This window comes from Mustelus asterias, chromosome 11 (assembly GCF_964213995.1).
Source record: "Mustelus asterias chromosome 11, sMusAst1.hap1.1, whole genome shotgun sequence".
In the NCBI taxonomy this organism is placed as follows: Eukaryota; Metazoa; Chordata; class Chondrichthyes; order Carcharhiniformes; family Triakidae; genus Mustelus; species Mustelus asterias.
The window spans coordinates 27,781,114-27,801,212 of NC_135811.1; the positions used below are offsets into that span (position 1 = coordinate 27,781,114).

Consider the following 20,099-nt stretch of genomic DNA (forward strand, 5'->3'; position numbering starts at 1 on the left):
ATCTTGCACTCATCAGGACAATCGCAAGAATACCTGTGTGAGGGAAAATCAAAAATTTATACTGTATGAGAAGTGAATACTGATTGGTTGGGAAGTAGCCTCTGGTAGAGATATTGCCATGGAGAATGCACCAGTTGATGGCAACTGACAGATAATTCCCAAGCATTGTTTGAAATTTAAACCAGACAACTTGACCCTGATTGGTCAAAGTATTGCCCTAGGGAATGAATCCGGAGTACTCATTGTATTGCGTGTGGACTGACTACAACCCTTGCAAGGCACTGTTGTCATCCTTGGTCCAGTCCCATGTTTTGCTGTTGCCTACCGTATTCCAATTGTGCCATTAAACTCATCTCAGTTGTGCTGCTAGACGCATCCCAACCTCCTGCTGTTCCTCAGGCTTCTGCTGTCAAAAACTGAGACTCGATTGTGGAGGTCCTGTTAGCTAGGGTTTCTTTAATAAAAAAAGAAACAGTCTGCCCATGGGTTGGAGCCTGGTCTGCGAATGGATTGTGGACTGGATTTTCAAGCTTGTTCATTCACAATGTGTACAATATATCAACGCATTGAAAACGAGCAATGACCTTGCACGAATTTGAAATTTATCAATGTGTGAAGAGAACATTAAATAAATCTCTTCTCAAAGCGTTAACTGATGATTTAATCGGAAGGTGGGCTTATTTCTCTCAGAACCACATTCCCTCCAGTTATTTAAAATGCATAATCTCTGCTTGTGTGTCAAGTTTTAAAGCAGGAATGCTTAGACTCCTAAACAAGTTATCTTAACAGCTAATCTCATTAATCCAACATAAACATCATGCAGCATACATACAGTAACAAATATATTCCGAGAGACAATACTGTAAAGCCTGATGAACTCGCAGTAAGGCTCTGTTTCTCTGTTCTGCTGTCACACCATTCCAAATTATTTTGATTAATTGTTTGCAAATTTAAAGGTTGAATATTTTAATTGCTTTTTAATCTGATGGATCTGTGATAAACCGATACTTTACAAACCTATTCCAACCACAAATCACATTCAGAAGTAGTGACTATCAATTAGATGGTGTGTTTGGTAGCACAGTAGTGCTATGTTACTGTCCTATTAATCCAGAGGTCTTGTGGCACAATGGGTAGCATCCCGGCCTCTGAGCCGGAAGATCTGGGTTCGAGTCCCACCCCAGGACTTGATAGCCAAGGCAAGTGGGTTTGTATCATAGACAAACAGGTTGAGTATGAGAAATCATAGAATAGAAACCCTACAGTGCAGTAGGAGGCCATTCGGCCCATCGAGTCTGCACTGACCACAATCCCACCCAGGACCCACCCCCACATATTTACCTGCACATCTTTGGACTGTGGGAGGAAACCAGAGCACCCGGAGGAAACCCACGCAGACACGAGGAGAATGTGCAAACTCCACACAGACAGTGACCCAAGCCAGGAATCGAACCCAGGCCCCTGGAGCTGTGAAGCAGCAGTGCTAACCACTGTGCTACCGTGCCACCCCTTGAGCTTACAAAATAATTCCAGCACACAATTGCAGGCAGTAAGAACAGGAGAGACTCCAGTTCAGCCATGCTTGATGCGGAGTGGCACACCTCAAACTATGGTGGAGGGAAGGCAGGACTGGTAGTTCAATATTCTGGGAGACAGGGAGGTTGTAAAAGAGGAGATAGAGTTGATCAAGGGTTCAATTACCGCAGTGAGGCAGGATGATATATTAACAAGCTCCTTAATTGAGGCCAAATTGGTGGGATTTAAAAACAAAAGGGTGGCGATCACATTGCTGCGAGTGTATTATAGGCCCCCAAACAGGAAGGAATAGATGAGCAGCATAAGAATATTAGGGTAATAAGAGTAAGGGATTTCAACTTCTCCAATATAAATTGGGGTCGGCAAAGTGTGAAAGGCTTAGAGGGGGCAGGATTCTTAAAGTGCAAACAGGGGGAGCTTTCTAAACGAGCATATAGAAAGTCTTACAGGAGAAGGGGTGAATGAAGCCAGGCAGGTGGTGGAAGTGTCAGTGGGGGAGCATTTCGACCATAACTAAATATGATTTAAGTTAGTCATGGAAAAGGACTGGAAATAAAATTTCTGAATTGGGAAGGCTGATTTTTAATAGGATAAGACAGGATCTAGCCAAAGTGGACTGGGAGTAGCCAATTGTAGGAAGATCCACATCAGAGCAGTGGAATTCATTCAAAAAGGAAATGGAGAGAATACAATGCCAACATGTTCCTCTAAGAGTTAAGGGTGGAACAAACAAGTGGAGAGAACCCTGGATGTCAAGGGATATACAGCATTTGTTAAGGAGAAAAGGGGAGGATTATGGCAGATATAGGGGGCTCAAAACAGAGGAGTACCCTGGAGGAGTATCGAAAGTGCAGCGGGTATTTTAAAAAAAATTAGGGGAGCGAAGAGGGGGTGTGAAAAGACACTGGCATGCAAAATAAAGAAAAATTCCAAGATGTTTTATAAGTATATTAAGGCAAGAGGGTAATCAGGGGAAGAGGAGGGACCATTAGCAACTAAAGTGACAACTTGTGTGTGGAGCCAAAGACATAGGTGAGGTATTAAATGAGTATTTTACGGGTATGTTCACGAGGGAGAAGGATAATGTAGATATCGAAAGCAGGAAGGGAACTGTGATAGAATTGAATGGATTAACATCAAGACGGAGGAGATGTTTGCGGTTTTAGTGGGATTAAAAGTGGTTAAATCCCCAGGCCCAGATGAGATATATCCTAGACTGTTGTGTGAGACAAGGGAGGAAATTACGTGATGCTAATTTTCAAATCCACTCTGGCCACAGGAGAGGTGGCTGAGAACTGGAGGACAACTAATGCATGAGATTGTATGTTTGTGGAAGGAATAGCAATCAAACAGACTGCTTTGTCCTGGATAGTGTCAAGTGTTGTTGAAGCTGCACCCATCCAGGCAAGTGGAGAGGATTCCATTCCACTCCTGACTTGTGCCTTGTAGATCGTGGACAGGCTTTGGGAAGTCAGGTGATCATAGAATCAGAAGGAGGTGCAGAAGGAGGCCAAACAGCCCATTGAATCTGCACCGACCACAATCCCACCCAGGCCCTATTCCCACAACCCCACTTATTTACCCTGGTAATCCCGCTGACACTAGGGTCAATTTAGCATGGCCAATCAAGCTAATATGCCCATATTTGGACTGAGGTGAGTTACTCACTGCAGGATTTCTAGCCTTTGACCTGCTCTGGCATCCATAGTATGGGTGGGATTCTCCCAAAAAAATTCTAAGTGCCAAATTCACATAAAAACTAGGGTATATCCCACTGGCTTTTTCAGCAGGATTTTCAAAATGAATCTCCCACACTCTGTGCACTGCAGAGTACACTAGTGTGAATATCACTAAAAATCAGTGGGTGGGCCTATTCCTGCTGGAGAGGCCGGCAGCATAGCGCTGAGCGGGCCACTGCGCATGCGCCGATCTGTCACAGCGGCAATCGGCGCACGCACAGTAGCCCCGCACTGCCGGCCTCCCGATCGCTGGCGAACCCCACATTGCTGGCTTGCAGAGCACCTCACCCCCATCGTTGGCCTCCTGGACATGTCCGGGCAGCCTCAACCATCCCCCCACCCTCAGCAGGCTAACCCACCCCGATGGCCAGCCCTGATTGCTGGCCTCCCTCCCTCTGTCACCGCCGAGTGCAGAGTGGCAGTGGAGACTCCCCACCCCCACCGATGTCCTCCCCTCAGAGGTTCTGCCCCTATAGACCGTGTCCCCCTCTGGCCCCACCCCCTTGGCACTGCCTGATGCCCAGTGGGCAGTGCCAAGGTGCCCCTTGGGCATTGCCACTTTGCCCCTTGGGTAGTGGCAAGCTGGAATGCCCAGGGGGACTCTACCGGAGGCTCCCCTTCATTCCAGTGGGGTCGGGCCGCCAGCCAGTGGGGAGCTGTTGTAAACCCTGCTGAAGTGAAATACTCCAGGCAGGGAGGGTTGGGGAGGAGAGGCCAGCAGACCCGAAGACATCTGTCCCGGGCCCGCTAAACAATGCTAATGCCAGAAATCCAATTTCTGGTGCAGAGCTGATGGCGCCAGAAATCCGGTGACTGGAGAAGTCCGGAGGCCAAGGCACCCAGTGACACGGCCTCCACTTAAGTCTCCAGTGCAGCAGGCTGGGAGAATCGCCCCCTGCATTTTTGGCTCGTCCAGTTCAATTTCTGATCAATGAAACCTCCAGCCAGATTCGGCAATTCCAATTGGTAGTGGTAACCATGAATAAATTAAAAGAAAGAAATAATGCAATTGATTGGAAAATGCCTTGGCATAAGGGAACAGGGTTGCATAGAACTAGAATGGGGAAGAAAGTTGGAATTTAAAAGGGCTCTTTTGCTATGGTGGGCATGATAATAAGTGAGTTATGTAAAATTAAATACTTCTCTATTTTCAGTGTTTATATCAATTAATTGTGATTTGGTCACCCTATCTGTTTATCACAGTAAAATGAATGATCCATTCAGCCCATTGTACTCCTCTAGCCCATTAACTCCATTGCTTCCAATTGTACCCATTACATCATTTGGTAAGCAGCATCAACTTTCTCTTTCTAATCCCAACTCACTGTCTTTTCTCCATAATCTTTGTTGCCTTTACTTTCCTATTTCCCTTTTCAGGTGGCACGGTAGCACAGTGGTTAGCACTGCTGTTTCACAGCTCCAGGGACCTGGATTCGATTCTCGACTTGGGTCACTGTCTCCTTATGTCTGCGTGGGTTTCCTCCGGGTGCTCCGGTTTCTTCCCACACTCCAAAGATGTGCGGGTTAGGTTGATTGGCCATGCTAAAAAATTGCCCCTTAGTGTCCTGAGATGCATAGGTTAGAGGGATTAGCGGGTAAATATGTAGGGATATGGGGGGAGGGCCTGGGTGGGATTGTGGTCGGTGCAGACTCGATGGGCCGAATGGCCTCTTTCTGCACTGTAGGGTTTCTATGATTTCTATGATTTTCAAACATCTCAAATGATTTTATCTCAATGACTTTTTGAAGTGTTCTGTTCCATGTTCTCAAAACTTTGTGTGGACGTGTTTTTCTTGGATGGGTTTTTTAACCAAACTCCACTCAAAGACTTGTTTTGGATTATTCCCTTCTGGGAGAAATTAAACATCTATCTACTCCACTAATTCCCTTCATACTTCAATTAATAGCAGCTTTTCTGGAGAATGTAACCTAGCTTTACTCAGTATCTCATCAAAGGGGTGGCATAGTGGTTAGCACTGTTGCTTCACAGCGCCAGGGACTGGGTTCAATTCCCGCTTGGGTCACTGTCTGTGTGGAATTTGCATGTTCTCCCTGTGTCTGAGTGGGTTTCCTCTGGGTGCTCCGATTTCCTCCAAAGATGTGCAGGTTAGGTGCATTAACCATGCTAAATTGCCCCTTAGTGTATCCGAACAGGCGCCGGAGTGTGGCGACTCGGGGATTTTCACAGTAACTTCATTACAGTGTGAATGTAAGCCTACTTGTGACACTAATAAATAAACTTTAAAGCTCAGTATCTTCAACCCTGATATCATCTTCTTCATCATGATTGGGCTGTCGCCAAAGCTCATCTGTCCTGTGTGGGGGTGACCAAAGCTGAACACAAAGGGTGGGATTTTACAGCCCTGCTCAACCCAAGACTAGAAAATCCCACCCGAGGTCAACGGACCTTCCCATTGTCCACCCCTCGCCTGCTCCAATCCCCGTGGCAAGCGGGGCGGTAGAATTCCAGCCAATAATTCAAAGTGTTACCAGTGACTTGTATAATTGTTGTAACTGTTAAGGCACCAGATCAGAAACCCCAAGGTATATTATGAAATCAGACTAGATACCAACAATTTGTTATTTTGGCATTAATGTAAGGATATGAGGTTTTACTCCAGGTGCGATTCTATTGACAAGCTAAGGAGTCTTTATCAAAACAAATATTATTTAACAACATTATTTAACTATAACAAATGGAGTTAGCTTAACATTTAACAATTGAATAATACTTAGATACAATTCTTAATTGCTCACCAATCACTGAGTTCCAATTCAAGCAATATTCCTCTTATAAACTTAAACCCCCTCTTAAAAATTAGTCAGCAAAACATAAGCCCACCTGCTTATTTAGGTTGCCAGTTTTGAAGCTTTCAGACAACCTCTAGAGAGACATATCTTGCTTCTTTCAGAACCATGCAGTAACTGCCTGTTTAAAAATCCTGCAAGCTTAGCTCCTCCCATTAAGCACACGACTCTGTCCCTGTCAATCAACCTAATCAAAACTCTGCCCTGAAAACTCTGGGGGAGACCCAAGTAAACACAAATGCACTAGCTTAGGTTAAAACAAACACTCTTGGTCTAAAAGTACTTATCCTGTGCTCCCAGTTATCAAATTTAAAGATTTTGCTAGACAAATTGTCACCTTGCAAAACAGATCCGAATTCTAAATATACCCCTTACAAGAAACATGATATACATATATTTCTTAAAGGCACAATATCGTCACATAACATTTTTAGTTTTTTATCTATTCTATATGTCTCTTGATTTTAGATCACTGGAGAAATTGAATAAAACATGCAGTTATATATTTCAGTGTGGTTGTTTAATTGGATGGTTTAATGTTGAAACCATTAGTCAGATCTGTCCAGCAATCCAGTCAGGTTGAACTTTACTGTTAATGTGTTACAAAATCGCGAACATAATCACAGCAATAATGCTACCATTCTGTGTAATGGCCAGCATTGTCACTAAGATTTTGATTGTTCCATCCCTTCAGAGAGAGTGCCAATACTGTATGTGACTTGTATGACATGAAACTGATTGTGCAGATAAATTACTGTTCTGTTGGGAGAAAATAGTTTGTTGTTAACAATGAATCAAGCATCCAGTACTTGATGGTTTGATGGATAAATCAAGACATGATGTGGCGTGGGATGCACAGCCTAAGAAGTTCTAAGTTTTGAACCCAGTTCTGTGCTCAGTTAGGGGAATTTACCTGACACTCCACTGCATCCAGTTTACACTCCACCCGAATTATTCTCTACCCAGTATACACACCTCCCAGTTTACACTGTACCTGGTTTTTACCCTCTGCCTGGTTTACTCTGCCCAGTTTCCACTCTTCCCAGTTTACACTGCAGCTCGGCTTGCTCTGCACCTGATTTTTACCCCTCTCCCCCCCAAACTGCCTGCTTTATAGAAATCATAGAAACCCTACAGTGCGGAAGGAGGCCATTCGGCCCATCGAGTCTGCATCAACCACAATCCCACCCAGGCCCTACCCCCACATATTTTACTTGCTAATCCCTCTAACCTACGCATCTCAGGACTCTAAGGGGCAATTTTTAACCTGGCCAATCAACCTAACCCGCACATCTTTGGACTGTGGGAGGAAACTGGAGCACCCGGAGGAAACCCACGCAGACGCGAGAATGTGCAAACTCCACACAGACAGTGACCCGAGACGGGAATCGAATCCGGGACCCTGGAGCTGTGAAGCAGCAGTGCTAACCACTGTGCTACCGTGCCGCTTTAACCCCGCCTAGTTTACCCTCTGACTGAGTTACAATTTTTCTGGTTTACACTCCACTTGATTCAGACTCTGCCCGATTTCATGGATTAATTGTCGTTTTCAGCCCACCATATTCACGCTGATCAACAAGGACCTGACTACACTAATTCCATTTTCCAGAGCTTGGTTCATAGCCCTGGAAGTTTATGGCAGCGCAAGTGACTATCTAAATACTTCTTAAATGTTGCGAACATGTCTGACTCAATTTCAGGCAGTGAATTCAATTTGCTGCCTGACTATCATTGCTGCCCAAGACAAAATGAAAACCCAGTCCACTATCCCTGTATTTATTGTTTTCTGAAAGTTAGCATTCCCTTGAGTCTCTGAACCCTCATGTAAACTCCCTAAAGAGCTCTGTCTCTCCACCGACCTTCTTGCTTCAAAAAAAAACTTGAAATTTACCTCTGAGCTACGTTTTCGGTGACCTGCTCTAATATCACCTAATATGGCTCACATTTTGTCTGATAATGTTCCTGTGAAGCACCTTGGGGCAGTTGACTACATTAAATGTGTCCTATAATTGCAAGCTGCTGTTATTGTTGTTCAGTCACCACCTTCACGTGAATAGCGAGATAGCTGCCACAAAGAAAATGATGAAAGAACCATGGGGAAAATATTGAGACATTCTAAAATATAATCAATGCAAAGTGACTTTAAAACATGAACGCTGCTCCTTCCTCAGGTGAGTGGAGAGTTGGGTTCGCAAACATGGCATATATAGACAAAGACACAATTGCAAGATAATGGTTGGAATGTGAGTCTTTTCAGGTAATCAAGTCTTTACAGGGAGACAGTGCGAGTGGAGAGAGGGGTAATCACAAGTTAAAGAGGTGTGAATTGTCTCAAGCCAGGACAGTTAGTAGGATTTTGCAAGCCCAGGCCAAATGCTGAGGGTGACATGTAGCGCTCCGAAAGATTGTGATTCCAAATAAACCTGTTGGACTTTAACCTCGTGTTGTGAGACTTCTTACTGTGCCCACTGCAGTCCAACGCCGGCATCTCCATATTAAAATATGAATATATTTATATGAATAGGAAAGAACACAATTATTGCAAGGTGCAAATAAAAGTTAAGATTTATATGTCTCTGGTATTTAGATGGAGACACAGTGGAATAATTTAGAACAGTAATTTTTTTGTAGCATATGCGGAGAACAGCGATTAAAATATTATTAGAATTGATTGTTGACAGGTGCTAAAGATAATGGATATCCTGGATTTCGGAAAGCTGACTGTAAAATAATGACCCATCAAATATAGAGGTCAGCAGGCAAAATAAAATTTCTCCAGAGTTTAATGGAAAAGGTACAAATTAAAAACCAAAATGGAAAATGTTGGAAAATCTCAGCAGCATCTGTAAGGGGAGAAAAGAGCTGACGTTTTGAGTCCTGATGACTCTGTCAAAGCTAAAAGACAGAAAGTGTGAGACATTTACACTGCAGGGTGAGGGAATGAAAGATGAGTCACAGAAACAGCGGGGAAAGGTTAAGAGGTGCTAATGACAGTCCATATGGAGAATTAGAAGGTGTGAATGGCCAAACGGCAGAGAAGCTGAAATCAGAGGGTAAGCTGTGACAGATGAAGATGTGGGGGGAGGAGGGAGATGTGTGGAAGAGAGGTAAAATTGAGAAAAGGGGGGAAAAGGTAAGAAAAGGGGGGAAAGAGTGGGGGGTCTTTTATTCAGTACAAATTAAAAATGTAAGCTGAGAAGATGAGCTCATTAATACATGTTTGTTGGGCGTAACAAGTGTCCTTCGAGCTCCAAGGTAATACCAATGGCTGTGCGTACACCTAGACTCATATCGACGGGCAACTGATTTGTACAGAAGCTTTGAAGTTGGCAAAGAAAACTCCTTCGGCATCTGCCACATCACTCCCTGTAGACTTCGGCAATTTGAAACAACTGTAGCAAGAAGCTTGTAGAATCATAGCAACAGCCAGAATTAATCAACCCACAACCAACCTGTAAGTATTTGATGATCCCTTTAGAGAGTGCTGGTGGGGGGTGGTTCTTCTAATTGCATGTGTGAGGTTAAGGGAGCAGCATTGCCTCCAGCATGGCAGCGTTAACATCAAGCCAGCATTGCATGCTGATTGATGCCGTGGTCTGCCTGGTCCACATATTTGCGATGAATGTTCACTGTGGTCACACTGAATCCTGCACCAATACAGCATCCGGTGTAATCGTGTTAACCTCAAACCTGACTCGGGGAGGAACAATTTGTGTGAAGCCAACGCTTCAGTTAAGACGTCCTCACTGAAAGCTGCCACCTGCTACAGCCCCAATTTTAACATCAGAGGCAAGGTGGGCATTGCCTGCAGCTGTGAGGGGGAGTGTGGTGATGAACCTCCCTGTTTCTGGTTTCTTCCATGTTGGAGGTGGAGTTATTTGCAAAATCTCACAGTTGGCCATCCACTATTTTCTAAGGGAGGGGGAGGAGGGGAGGGGGTACCAAGGCTTTCTATTCACCAAGAGTTAAATATATAGTATAGTCTCTTCCTAAAGACAAGCTGGCAGAGTGAGAATACGACTGCAACAATTGCAGTCTTCTCCATGGTTCACAGTGTCAATGGCTGCAGGAATATCATATGTTAATTCCACCCTATCCTGGAACAGAAAGGGATTCCACTCCCTCATTGTCCCACTAGTATATGAGCACAGGCAGAGAGTCATACGGGTCAATGCCCAAGATCCTGGCATCAGTCTTGATGCCTTCATTCTGTGTCAAGCTGTTGTGCCAGTTACATTTGAGCCACTATGTCAAACAAAGAGTACTGACTGGGCCAACAAGAACTGCCTGCTGATGATGTGGCTGACAATTCCACCGCAACAAAATATTGTGTACAGAAGTTAACTAATCATCATCATGCATTCCCTCAGCACAGACTTCCAAGGACATTTGTCTGTCCGAGTCCTCCTATACAATGCCACCCCAGTCACTGCAGCAGGGCTGGTGGATGGCTACCAATTTTTCACGGTGGAAACTGCAGATGGCCTTGCAGGATGGCCCCAAGCAACTCCTAAAGGTCCAGTTAAACACTATCTTGGCACGGGCAGGGCAAGCTGATAGGCAATGTCTAGACAGGGCACTGATGGAATGACACAGTGGAGCAGTGGTTAGCACTGCTGCCTACAGCGCCAGGGATCCGGTTTGATTCCCGGCTTGCGTCACTGTCTGTGTGGAGTTTGCACATTCTCCCCATGTCTGTGGGTTTCCTCCGGGTGCTCCGGTTTTCTCCCACAGTCTAAAGATGTGCGGTTGGGTTGATTGGCCATGCTAAATTGCCCCTTAGTGTCAGGGGATTAGCAGGGTAAATATATGGGGTTACGGGGATTGGGCCTGGGTGGGATTGTGGTTGGTGCAGACTTGATGGGCCGAATGGCCTCCTTCTGCACTGTAGGGATTCTATGATTCTGTCATTCTGAAAGAGGGCAGTGTGTCTGTGCTCCGCAGGACAACTGCCAGACGTGAGCAAAGGGGGCAGCGGTAACATGGTGTGAGACTGGCTGAATGAGAGGAAAGAGAGGTGGTAATGAATGGTTGTTTCTTCAAACTGGAGGAAGGTTTATCGTGGAGTCAGTGTTAGGACCACTGCTGGTCTTGATATATATTAATGACCCGGACCTTGGTGTACAGGGCACAATTCCAAAATTTGAGGATGATACAAAACTCGGGAGTATTGTGAACTATGAGGTGAGTGTAGAACTTCAAACAAACAAGTTGGTGGAATGGACGGACGAGTGCCAGGTTTGCTAGTGGTGGGTTTCTCTGGTTCTGCAGCTGTGAATGGGAATTCCCATTGACGTTACCCCACACCGACGGGAATCCCGCAGGAGAGGATGCGCTGCCAGCGGGACTGGAGAATCCCACCGGCATGAACGGCTGGAGAATTCTGGCCAACATAAAATAAATAGCACAATTCTAAAGGGGTGAAGGAGCAGAGGGGGATCTGCATAAATCATGGCAGCATATGGCAGCACTGATTGAGAAATAGTTATGTTAAATCTGTATAAAACACTGGTTTTGCCTCAACTGGAGTATTACATCTAGTTCTGGACACCACATTTTAGGAAGGATATGAAGGCAGGAAAGATTCATGAGAATGGTTCCAAAGATGAGGAAGTTGAGTTAGATAGATATATTGGAGAAGTTAGGACTGTCCTTGAATGGGTTAAGAGGAGATTTGATGAAGGCATTCAGAATCATAAGGAATCTGGATAGAGTACAGAAGGAAAAACTGTTCCCACTGTAAACGGAACAAGAACAAGAGGGCACAGATTTAAGGTAATTGGCAAAAGAAGCAACAGTGACATGAAGAAAAAGCTTTACATGTAGCGAGTGGTTAGTCTCTGGAATGCACTGCCTGAGAATGTAGTGCAGGCTGAGTCAGTTTATAAAATGGGGAACTAGCGGACATTCAAGAGGGAATTGGATTGTTATCTGAAATGAATGTTCAGAGCCTCACAGGGAAGTGGCACTAGGTGAATTGCTCCTTCAAAGAGCCAGCACAGACACAATGGCCTGAATGGCCTCCTGTGCTGTAACCATTCTGTGTCTGCTGTGAGACCCTAAAAGCCCTTTTGAACACTGTAATTTTCAGCCATGACAGCAAAACAGTCTGAGCTTGCATGACCCCTGTGCCAAGTCACTGCCACTGCCTTTTGAGTGTGTATCTGCGGGGCGGGGCAGGGTGGGAGGGTCACATTCCCTTCTACAGATACAGGACACCTCTGCTTTCCAGTTCCTCCAGCAAGACGTCCAGTGAAATGTCTGAAAATCTGTTCTGTCCACCCCACTCAGCGCTGATCGGAAACAGGCAGCCACTGCAAATTTGGTGCATTGTAATCAAAGGACGTGGGTTAACTGTTCATCGCAATACCTGCGCCTCCTTTTGGGGCTAACAAATTTAGCTCTATTTGCTTGTCTAGAAGTTGAAGATTAATCTCAGAATTGAGATCTAAATAGTTAAAAAGTAGACTGTGAATTTTTCACACTAGTTCACAAAGGTATAAGACCAGGCAATGCACACATCAGGCAATACAGGGCAGTTAGGTGATGGATAAAGTGGGGTGACAGTGGTTAGCACTGCTGCCTCACAGTGCCAGAGACCCGGGTTCGATTCCCGGCTTGGGTCACTGTCTGTGTGGAATTTGCACATTCTCCCCATGTCTGCGTGGGTTTCCACCGGGTGCTCTGGTTTCCTCCCACAGTCCAAAGATGTGTGAGTTAGATGGATTGGCCATGCTAAATTGCCCCTTAATGTCAGGGGGATTAGCTAGGGTAATGGGGATAGGGCCTGGGTGGGATTATGGTCGGTGCAGACTCAATGGGCCAAATGGCCTCCTCCTGCACTGTAGGGATTCTATGATTCCAGGTCATAAAAATTTAAACCAAATTTTCAAATTAAAGACAGACTATTATTGCAGCTTGATAAAACAACTGATATAAAATCTATGCAAAAAACACAGTTTTGAACAATTTCAAGTTTAATGAATAATACCACGTCGGTTCAGCCTAGAAAAATGAAATTTCAATACATTTATTCAGATTAGGACTTGTATCTCACTTCCTATCATTCGCAATTACATTCCCAATGCAAGCTTCTATAATCGTTTCATCCATCAAAGATTTTAATTACATTTTAATCAAGACTTTATACATGATCTCTTCATACTGTCCACATCGTAATTATATTTAATTAAAGCATTTTCTTTCCAATATTGTGCAAAAACCATTCTGCTACTTCAATCTTACACTGTAATTACTTTTCATTCAAAACCATTTTTCTGATTTGCTATGCATTTAATGCTCTTTGCCATTGTTTAATATCTGATAACCTTTTGAAAATGAATTTCTTAACTCAGATGACATACATGCATGTCACTTTTGTAACAACCTATTTTACTTTCAAAGTTTGCTTTCAAAATGAAGATGTGAAGGACAAAAGTACATGATGGTGATATACGATGGTTTTTTTTTATTTGTTTCTTTAAATAGATTTTGTTTTGATTTATGCGGAATGTTAGAAGGAATAATTGTCCATGTCAGAAGTGTAGTCATACAGGGCCTTCATTTAATCCCTGTAAAGTCAAGCTGGTTGCTTTGTCTGGAGTGCAGACTTCATCCTGTTCAGCTGATACCTGAATCATGAGACAGACATGCGGTTTGTGACATTCTGTGTGATTCAGTGATGGATAGTGTTGTCTGTAGGCAAGGTAGGCAAAAATAATGCCAATAAAGGCGCCGACCAATGCATCTGTAATACAAAAAAAACCCAAATCCTGAGTCAGTGGGAACATACAAAGACAATGACATCCGCAAGTCCATCAGATCTGTCCTATTTAGAACTGAGTTTTTTTTCCAATCCCCAGCCTACTTTGAAGGGAACATCTGAAGGTGATCAAAAAGCAGTTCTCAGAAGTAATCATAGCCATGATGTTCATCACCAACATAGCGCCTACCTTTCGTCAGCTTCTCCAGCTTAGGAGTTTGCTCAACTTACTTTCAAATATTGGTTGCGAATCTGCATAAGTTAGCAACCTATTTCAATGACCAGTGGCCCAAAAAAAGCACGTTATGATTATGCAACTTATACACATCCTCCCTTGTTCTCCTTAACTTGGCTAATTCAAATAATTAATATGTCCACCTGTACACAGTCTAGATCCTTCATCATTTTTAATAAGGTCAAGTGGGTCTCTCCAAAGAGTAAAAGGAATTCATCTCCCTGAGCCTTTAATGTGACAGCTAAATAGTTTAAACAACGTATTAATCTAGTGACACGCCCTCAAACTCTTTCCTGTGTTTATGGTAAGAAGTCTGACAACACCAGGTTAAAGTCCAACAAGTTTATTTGGTAGCAAAAGCCACTAGCTTTCGGAGCGCTGCCCCTTCGTCAGGTGAGTGGGTGTTTTGAACTCACCTGACCTGTTTTGAACTCCCACTCACCTGATGAAGGGGCAGCGCTCCGAAAGCGAGTGGCTTTTGCTACCAAATAAACCTGTTGGACTTTAACCTGGTGTTGTGGGACTTCTTACTGTGTTAACCCCAGTCCAACGCCGGCATCTCCACATCTGGGTTTATGGCCCAGAGTGTGGCCAGACAGGACACAGTACTCTCGGTGGGGCGTCACCTGAAAGTTCACTGACTTAATGAAATATGCATTTGTTGGTAGGTGGTTCAAATGACAACATATAGAGCGGATCTTTCTAATTTTTCTTTCAAAGTGTCAATGGGGCATGAAAAGCGGTGGGTAGCCCACTGCCTGTGCTGCTGACTTTTCCCACTGGATTTTTGAACACTTTGTAATAAAGGATGCCTGATGTTTAAAAAAAAAATTTAAAAAAGGAATGACCCCACAGACTTGGAACCCACGAAGGAACCCCATCCCCCTCACCCATCGACATGACATGGCCCCCCCCCTCAACCATGGACACAGAACCCTCCCTCCGACCTGAACCTCCCCAACGGAAGCCAATGCCCTGGTATTGGGTACTGCCTGGGGGGTGGTGCCCGGGCATGACTCTCGTCCCCTTGGTAACTGAACTAATCTGTGAGCCCTGATCGCCAGCTCCCCATTAAAAAAAAATTGTTATAAATCACGCCAACGTCAGACCACCAGGGATGGGGGGAGTGGGGTACAGGGACTTTCCTACATTGAGGCTGGTGGGTGGCGGGGGGGGGGGGGGGGGGGAATGTTACAGCTGGGAGGCTCATTAATAGTATTTAAAAATATTCAAATAGGGTTTCAGTTAGTGCATGGCCGGAACCTCATTATGTCACTGGCCGGGTGGGTGGTGGGGGGGGGGAACAATAAAGCAGGGAAATCTATCGTGTAAACGCTGTTTTGGGACTCCCCCTGCTCTCTCTGCTGTTCCTGCCCGCCAAAAACCAGAAAGTATAAAACATTTTGCTTCAATCTAGATAATTATTTTTGAAAGGCCAGTCACACCAGCTTTCATTACTAAAACCTGTACTGTACTTTGTCATTCACTTAATAAATTATTGGTGCATCAGTGCTAAATAGAAGTTGGCCTGAATAATTTAAAGTTTTATCACGGAAAAGGATGAAAGCACGAGGCTGCAGTTGAATACATTAATAGATACCTTATTCCAACATAAAACCTACTGTTTAATAAATGTATTCTTTCACGGGATGTGGGTGTCACAGTCAAGACCAGCATTTGTTGCCCATCCCTAGCACTGGGCAATCTGCTAGGCCATTTCAGAGCTGGAGTCACATGTAGGTCAGACTAGGTCTTTCCCTGAAGGGACATTAGTGAACCAGATGGGTTTTTATGGCAACAGATGATTAGTTTTCAACTCCAGATTTTATTAAGTGAATTTAAGTTCCACCAGCTGCCGTGATGGGATTTGAACCCATCTCGTCAGAGCATTAGGCTTGATTACTTATCCAGTGACATCACCACTATGCTACCATCTCCACCGGAATAATAATAGTGGCTCAGCACTTTGTTCTTTATTTGAAGTAACTATTCTTGCTTTCCATTTGACAGTTAAAAGTGTTGGATTAGTTTTAATGGCTTTCCTATCCTAAAAATTTTCAATTGATTAAACGAATGCTGTTTAGTTAATCAGAAGCTTAGGTTTAATTAAATGTGTGTATTATTATGAATACATTAAATATACCAGTATGTTGTTTTATGATAGAAAATGGGGCACTCTGCTGCATTATATATTTACTCTAGGCAATATGTGTCAACATGACACAACAGAGTACTTCTTATGTTCATTTGGAAATGATCAGAGAAAGTAAATATGAACCAACAGAGGCAGTTTAAAAACCTGCACTCTACTCTCTTTCATCTCTTTTGCTTGTAAAATGAATTTTTTATTGCTTTCATCTACATTCTGCTCCCAAATAATGTCCTAACAGTTTCTAGATATTAGCTAGAATTCTCCTAACATATTCTTCTGTTGATTCCATTCTTTTTAATTGTAGAGTTCATTGGAGAAGCACATGGAAATACTGCCAATTACTTTGACAAGCGACGTATATTCTCACACTCCTCTGAAATCAGGATGTTATCTGTTAGACCTGCTGAGTTTCTCCAGCATTTTCAGTTTTTGTTTCAGATTTCAGCATCCTCAGTAGTTTTCCCTTGTGCTATCTGCTAGGTTGAGACCTCAATCTAAATCGCATTCAATTTTAAAAAAAGACTTTACCATCTCTGGGAGACTCACTGCGTAGCCATGGCTGCGAGGACAGACAGCGCTTCAGTGCTGTGTGAATGGCAAAGCTATCAGGGAGTAACGCGCATGAGTTGCAGGATGGTTACAGAGTTGGAGAAGACTTTATAAAATAATTGCTGTTGAGAGGACCTCTGTCACTGCAAAAAGGATATGTCATCAATGTACTATACGACTACTGTTGATGTGCTCTGCTAATGTCTGGCACATTGAGGACCAATCCTTTTCCATTCCATTGGAGAGATGATGGCCCATGCGCATTATTGCTCGACTATTAATCCAGAAACTCAACTAATGTTCTGTGGACCTAGGTTCAAACCCTGCCATGGTAGAATTCGAATTCAATTTTAAAAATCTGGAATTAAAAATCTACTGATGACATGAAACCATTGCTAATTGTTGGAAAAACCCATTTGATTCACTAATATCCTTTACGTAAGGAAATCTGCCATCCTTACCTGGTCTGGACTACATGTGACTCCAGAGCCACAGAAATGTGGTTGACTCTCAACTGCCCTCGGGCAACTAAGGATGGATAATAAATGCTGCCCATGTCCCACGAATAAATAATAAAAAAATTAGTTGCAGGATTTCAACAAGGAGAAAACAGTGCTGTAAAAAATCAAATAGACTTGGGTTCATTCCAGACTGATCATCCCATTACTCTCAAATCAGTTTCCCCATTCCTCTTAACTAATCTCTCAACAAAGAAAGCTTCCCATTGAGAATAATAAATAAAGCAAACCCTTGAGCATTTGGTTGGGTAAAAGACTCCTGTGGATGCTGTTATATCCTTCCAAGGCAACTGAGGTGTGTCGCTATGCGCTAAGTCTCTGCATCAGTGAGCACAATCTGGTGTTCCAAACAGATGGAGTTCTGTCTCAAAGAAGCCCTTGTACTATATAAGACATTCACTGCAGTGCATTCCTGTTTGGATGTACACCAATGACTGAATTAACAATTACTGTGCTCTGATCGGATGGTTTTTTTTTGTTATTGATTTGAACGTTCTTGTCAATTAAAAGCCTTTCAGCCACAGTTTCTTGGGCTAACTTTTAAGCTATTCCCAGTACTGCCAGCTATAAAATAAACATACTTGTCAACATTTTTTTAACATGTAACCCAGTAACTCAAATGGTAGAGTGCTCCAGTTAGAGTTCACTGAGCTCTATTCCCTAAAGAGGTTAATTTCAATACACCTGGTTGGACTTCTTAAAATGATCACAACAGCAGAGAGTTGCCCTCTCCTGCTCTTTATCCCTCACTAATGTTATGAGCTTGTTGTTCCCATGTTTCTGGTGAATGGTTGGGTGAGAATTGAAAGAGACCAGGCAGCTAAAAACTGGGATAAATGAAAACACACATTTCATTTTTTTAAAAACACCGTTCTGTGCACCCAGGATCTGTAAGAATGCAGCAAAATAGCTGATACTTGAAACATATTGTTGGGGAAGAATGGAGATCAATGAGAAGTATTCTTGTATAACAGAAAGGTTGAAATTTGATTCCTCGGCGCCCCTGGATTTGGTGCTAAGAGTTCTATCTTTCTTCTAAAATGGCATCTGCAGCACATGTGCACACTTCTGATGTGAGCTTTTGGTGAGGGTATGCACACACACGCAGGAAGCATCCATTGGAAGGATGCAGAGTTGACAGATCCTGATGCCCAGCGGCCTGGTCATTGGGCGGCACGATAGCACAGTGGTTAGCACTGCTGCCTCACAGCTCCAGGGTCCCGGGTTCGATTCCCGGCTCGGGTCGCTGTCTGTGTGGAGTTTGCACATTCTCCCTGTGTCTGCATGGGTTTCCTCCAGGTGCTCCGGTTTCCTCCCACAGTCCAAAGATGTGCGGGTTAGGTTGGTTGGCCATTCTAAATTGCCCCTTAGTGTCCTGGGATGCATAGGTTAGAGGGGTTAGTGGGTAAATATGTAGGGATATGTGGATAGGGCCTGGGTGGGATTGTGGTTGGTGCAGACTCGATGGGCCGAATGGCCTCTTTCTGCACTGTAGGATTCTATGATTCTATGTAACATAGACTTGATGCCAGCGTCACTATATTGGAGCTCAATGCTCTCTCACACCCTCTCTTCACCTCACACAGCTGAACAGACCCCAGCAGAAGGGAGGACACCCCTCCCACTCTGCTCTTTAAAGCAATTATCAACTATTTTCAGGTTACTTGCTGGTTGATTGTGATTGGCTCTTGCTGTGTTTGTGGAAGGTGGTTTTCAGTGTGGTTTACACACAGGGGCCGTGATTCTTCCATCCGCGCCCGACATTTTCCTGGCGGGTCCGGCTGGGAGACACGCATCTGCGGTCTTGAATGGGGATTTGCGCATGCACAGGGAATGCACGCGCATCTTCCCAGAGCCAGCAAACAGTCGCCGGCCAGACCACGCTGGAAACCGGCAGTAAGGCAGGTGAGTAATTTAAATCATCTTTTAAGTTATTTTAAATATGTAGATAAGTTAATTATCAGGACCTTTCAGGTAGTGTCACCTGGGTGGACACCAGGGTGGTGTCCCCTGGGCATGGGCACCTTGGCAGTGCCAACCTGTGCCCCTGGCACTGCCCAAGGGGCAAAGTGCCCATGCTGAGGGGGCACCTTGGCACTGCCCATCGGGCAGTGCCAAGGGGCTGGGGCCGAGGGGCAACTGGTGGGATTGGGGGTTCCCACTGCCACTCTGCATTGGGATCGGTCTGGGATGGAGGGGGGGCAGTGATTGGGGCGGGCTGGGGGGGGGGTGTCTGCCAGGGGGGAGGGGGGGCTGCCTCTGGGGTGGTGGGGGATGGGGGTGAGGGAGGTGGGGGGAATCGCTAATGCTGGGGGGTGGGGCCTGGGCATCGGGGCGCTCTGGGACAGGGGATGGGTCAGGGCTGGCCTGGGAATTGTTGTGGGGGCCACAATCGGGCTGGGGGGGGGGGGGTGGGCAGGAGGGGGGGTCGGAGGGGCAGCACTGCGGGGGTCTCAGGCTGGCCAGTAATTGGGCTGGCCAGCAAATGGGAGTTTGACAGTTTGCGGCCACTGCGCATGCGCAGAGTTCCAGAAGTGTCAAACTCCCCCTGGGTTTTGAATGAGATTCATGATTGGGACCTTTGCAGTGCACAGAGTGCAGTGATTCAGGTGAGAAGCTGAACTGTTGGGATCTAGAACAGTTTTCTCACCAATTCAGCACTTTTGGGAGAATCGCCCCCAGGGAGTGAGTGCCAAGGCATTTGGTGAAGGACTCTGCCAAAGATTCTGCACAAACCATTTACTTCCAGATATGGGCTGGTGAACTTGTCGACATTCCCCTTGCAATTCAACATGACCAA

General features: G+C 44.7%; 1 protein-coding gene across 1 annotated transcript in view; it reads right to left on the reverse strand.

Annotated features, from left to right (window-relative positions):
- Positions 1–13,367: 13,367 nt before the first annotated feature.
- The window catches only part of plpp4 (phospholipid phosphatase 4), a 206,401-nt gene continuing 199,669 nt past the window's right edge, over positions 13,368–20,099 (reverse strand). The window contains exon 7 of the mRNA XM_078224334.1: positions 13,368–13,830. Coding sequence (XP_078080460.1) covers positions 13,631–13,830 — 200 coding nt within the window. The 3' untranslated portion in view covers positions 13,368–13,630. The remainder of the gene's footprint in view (positions 13,831–20,099) is intronic.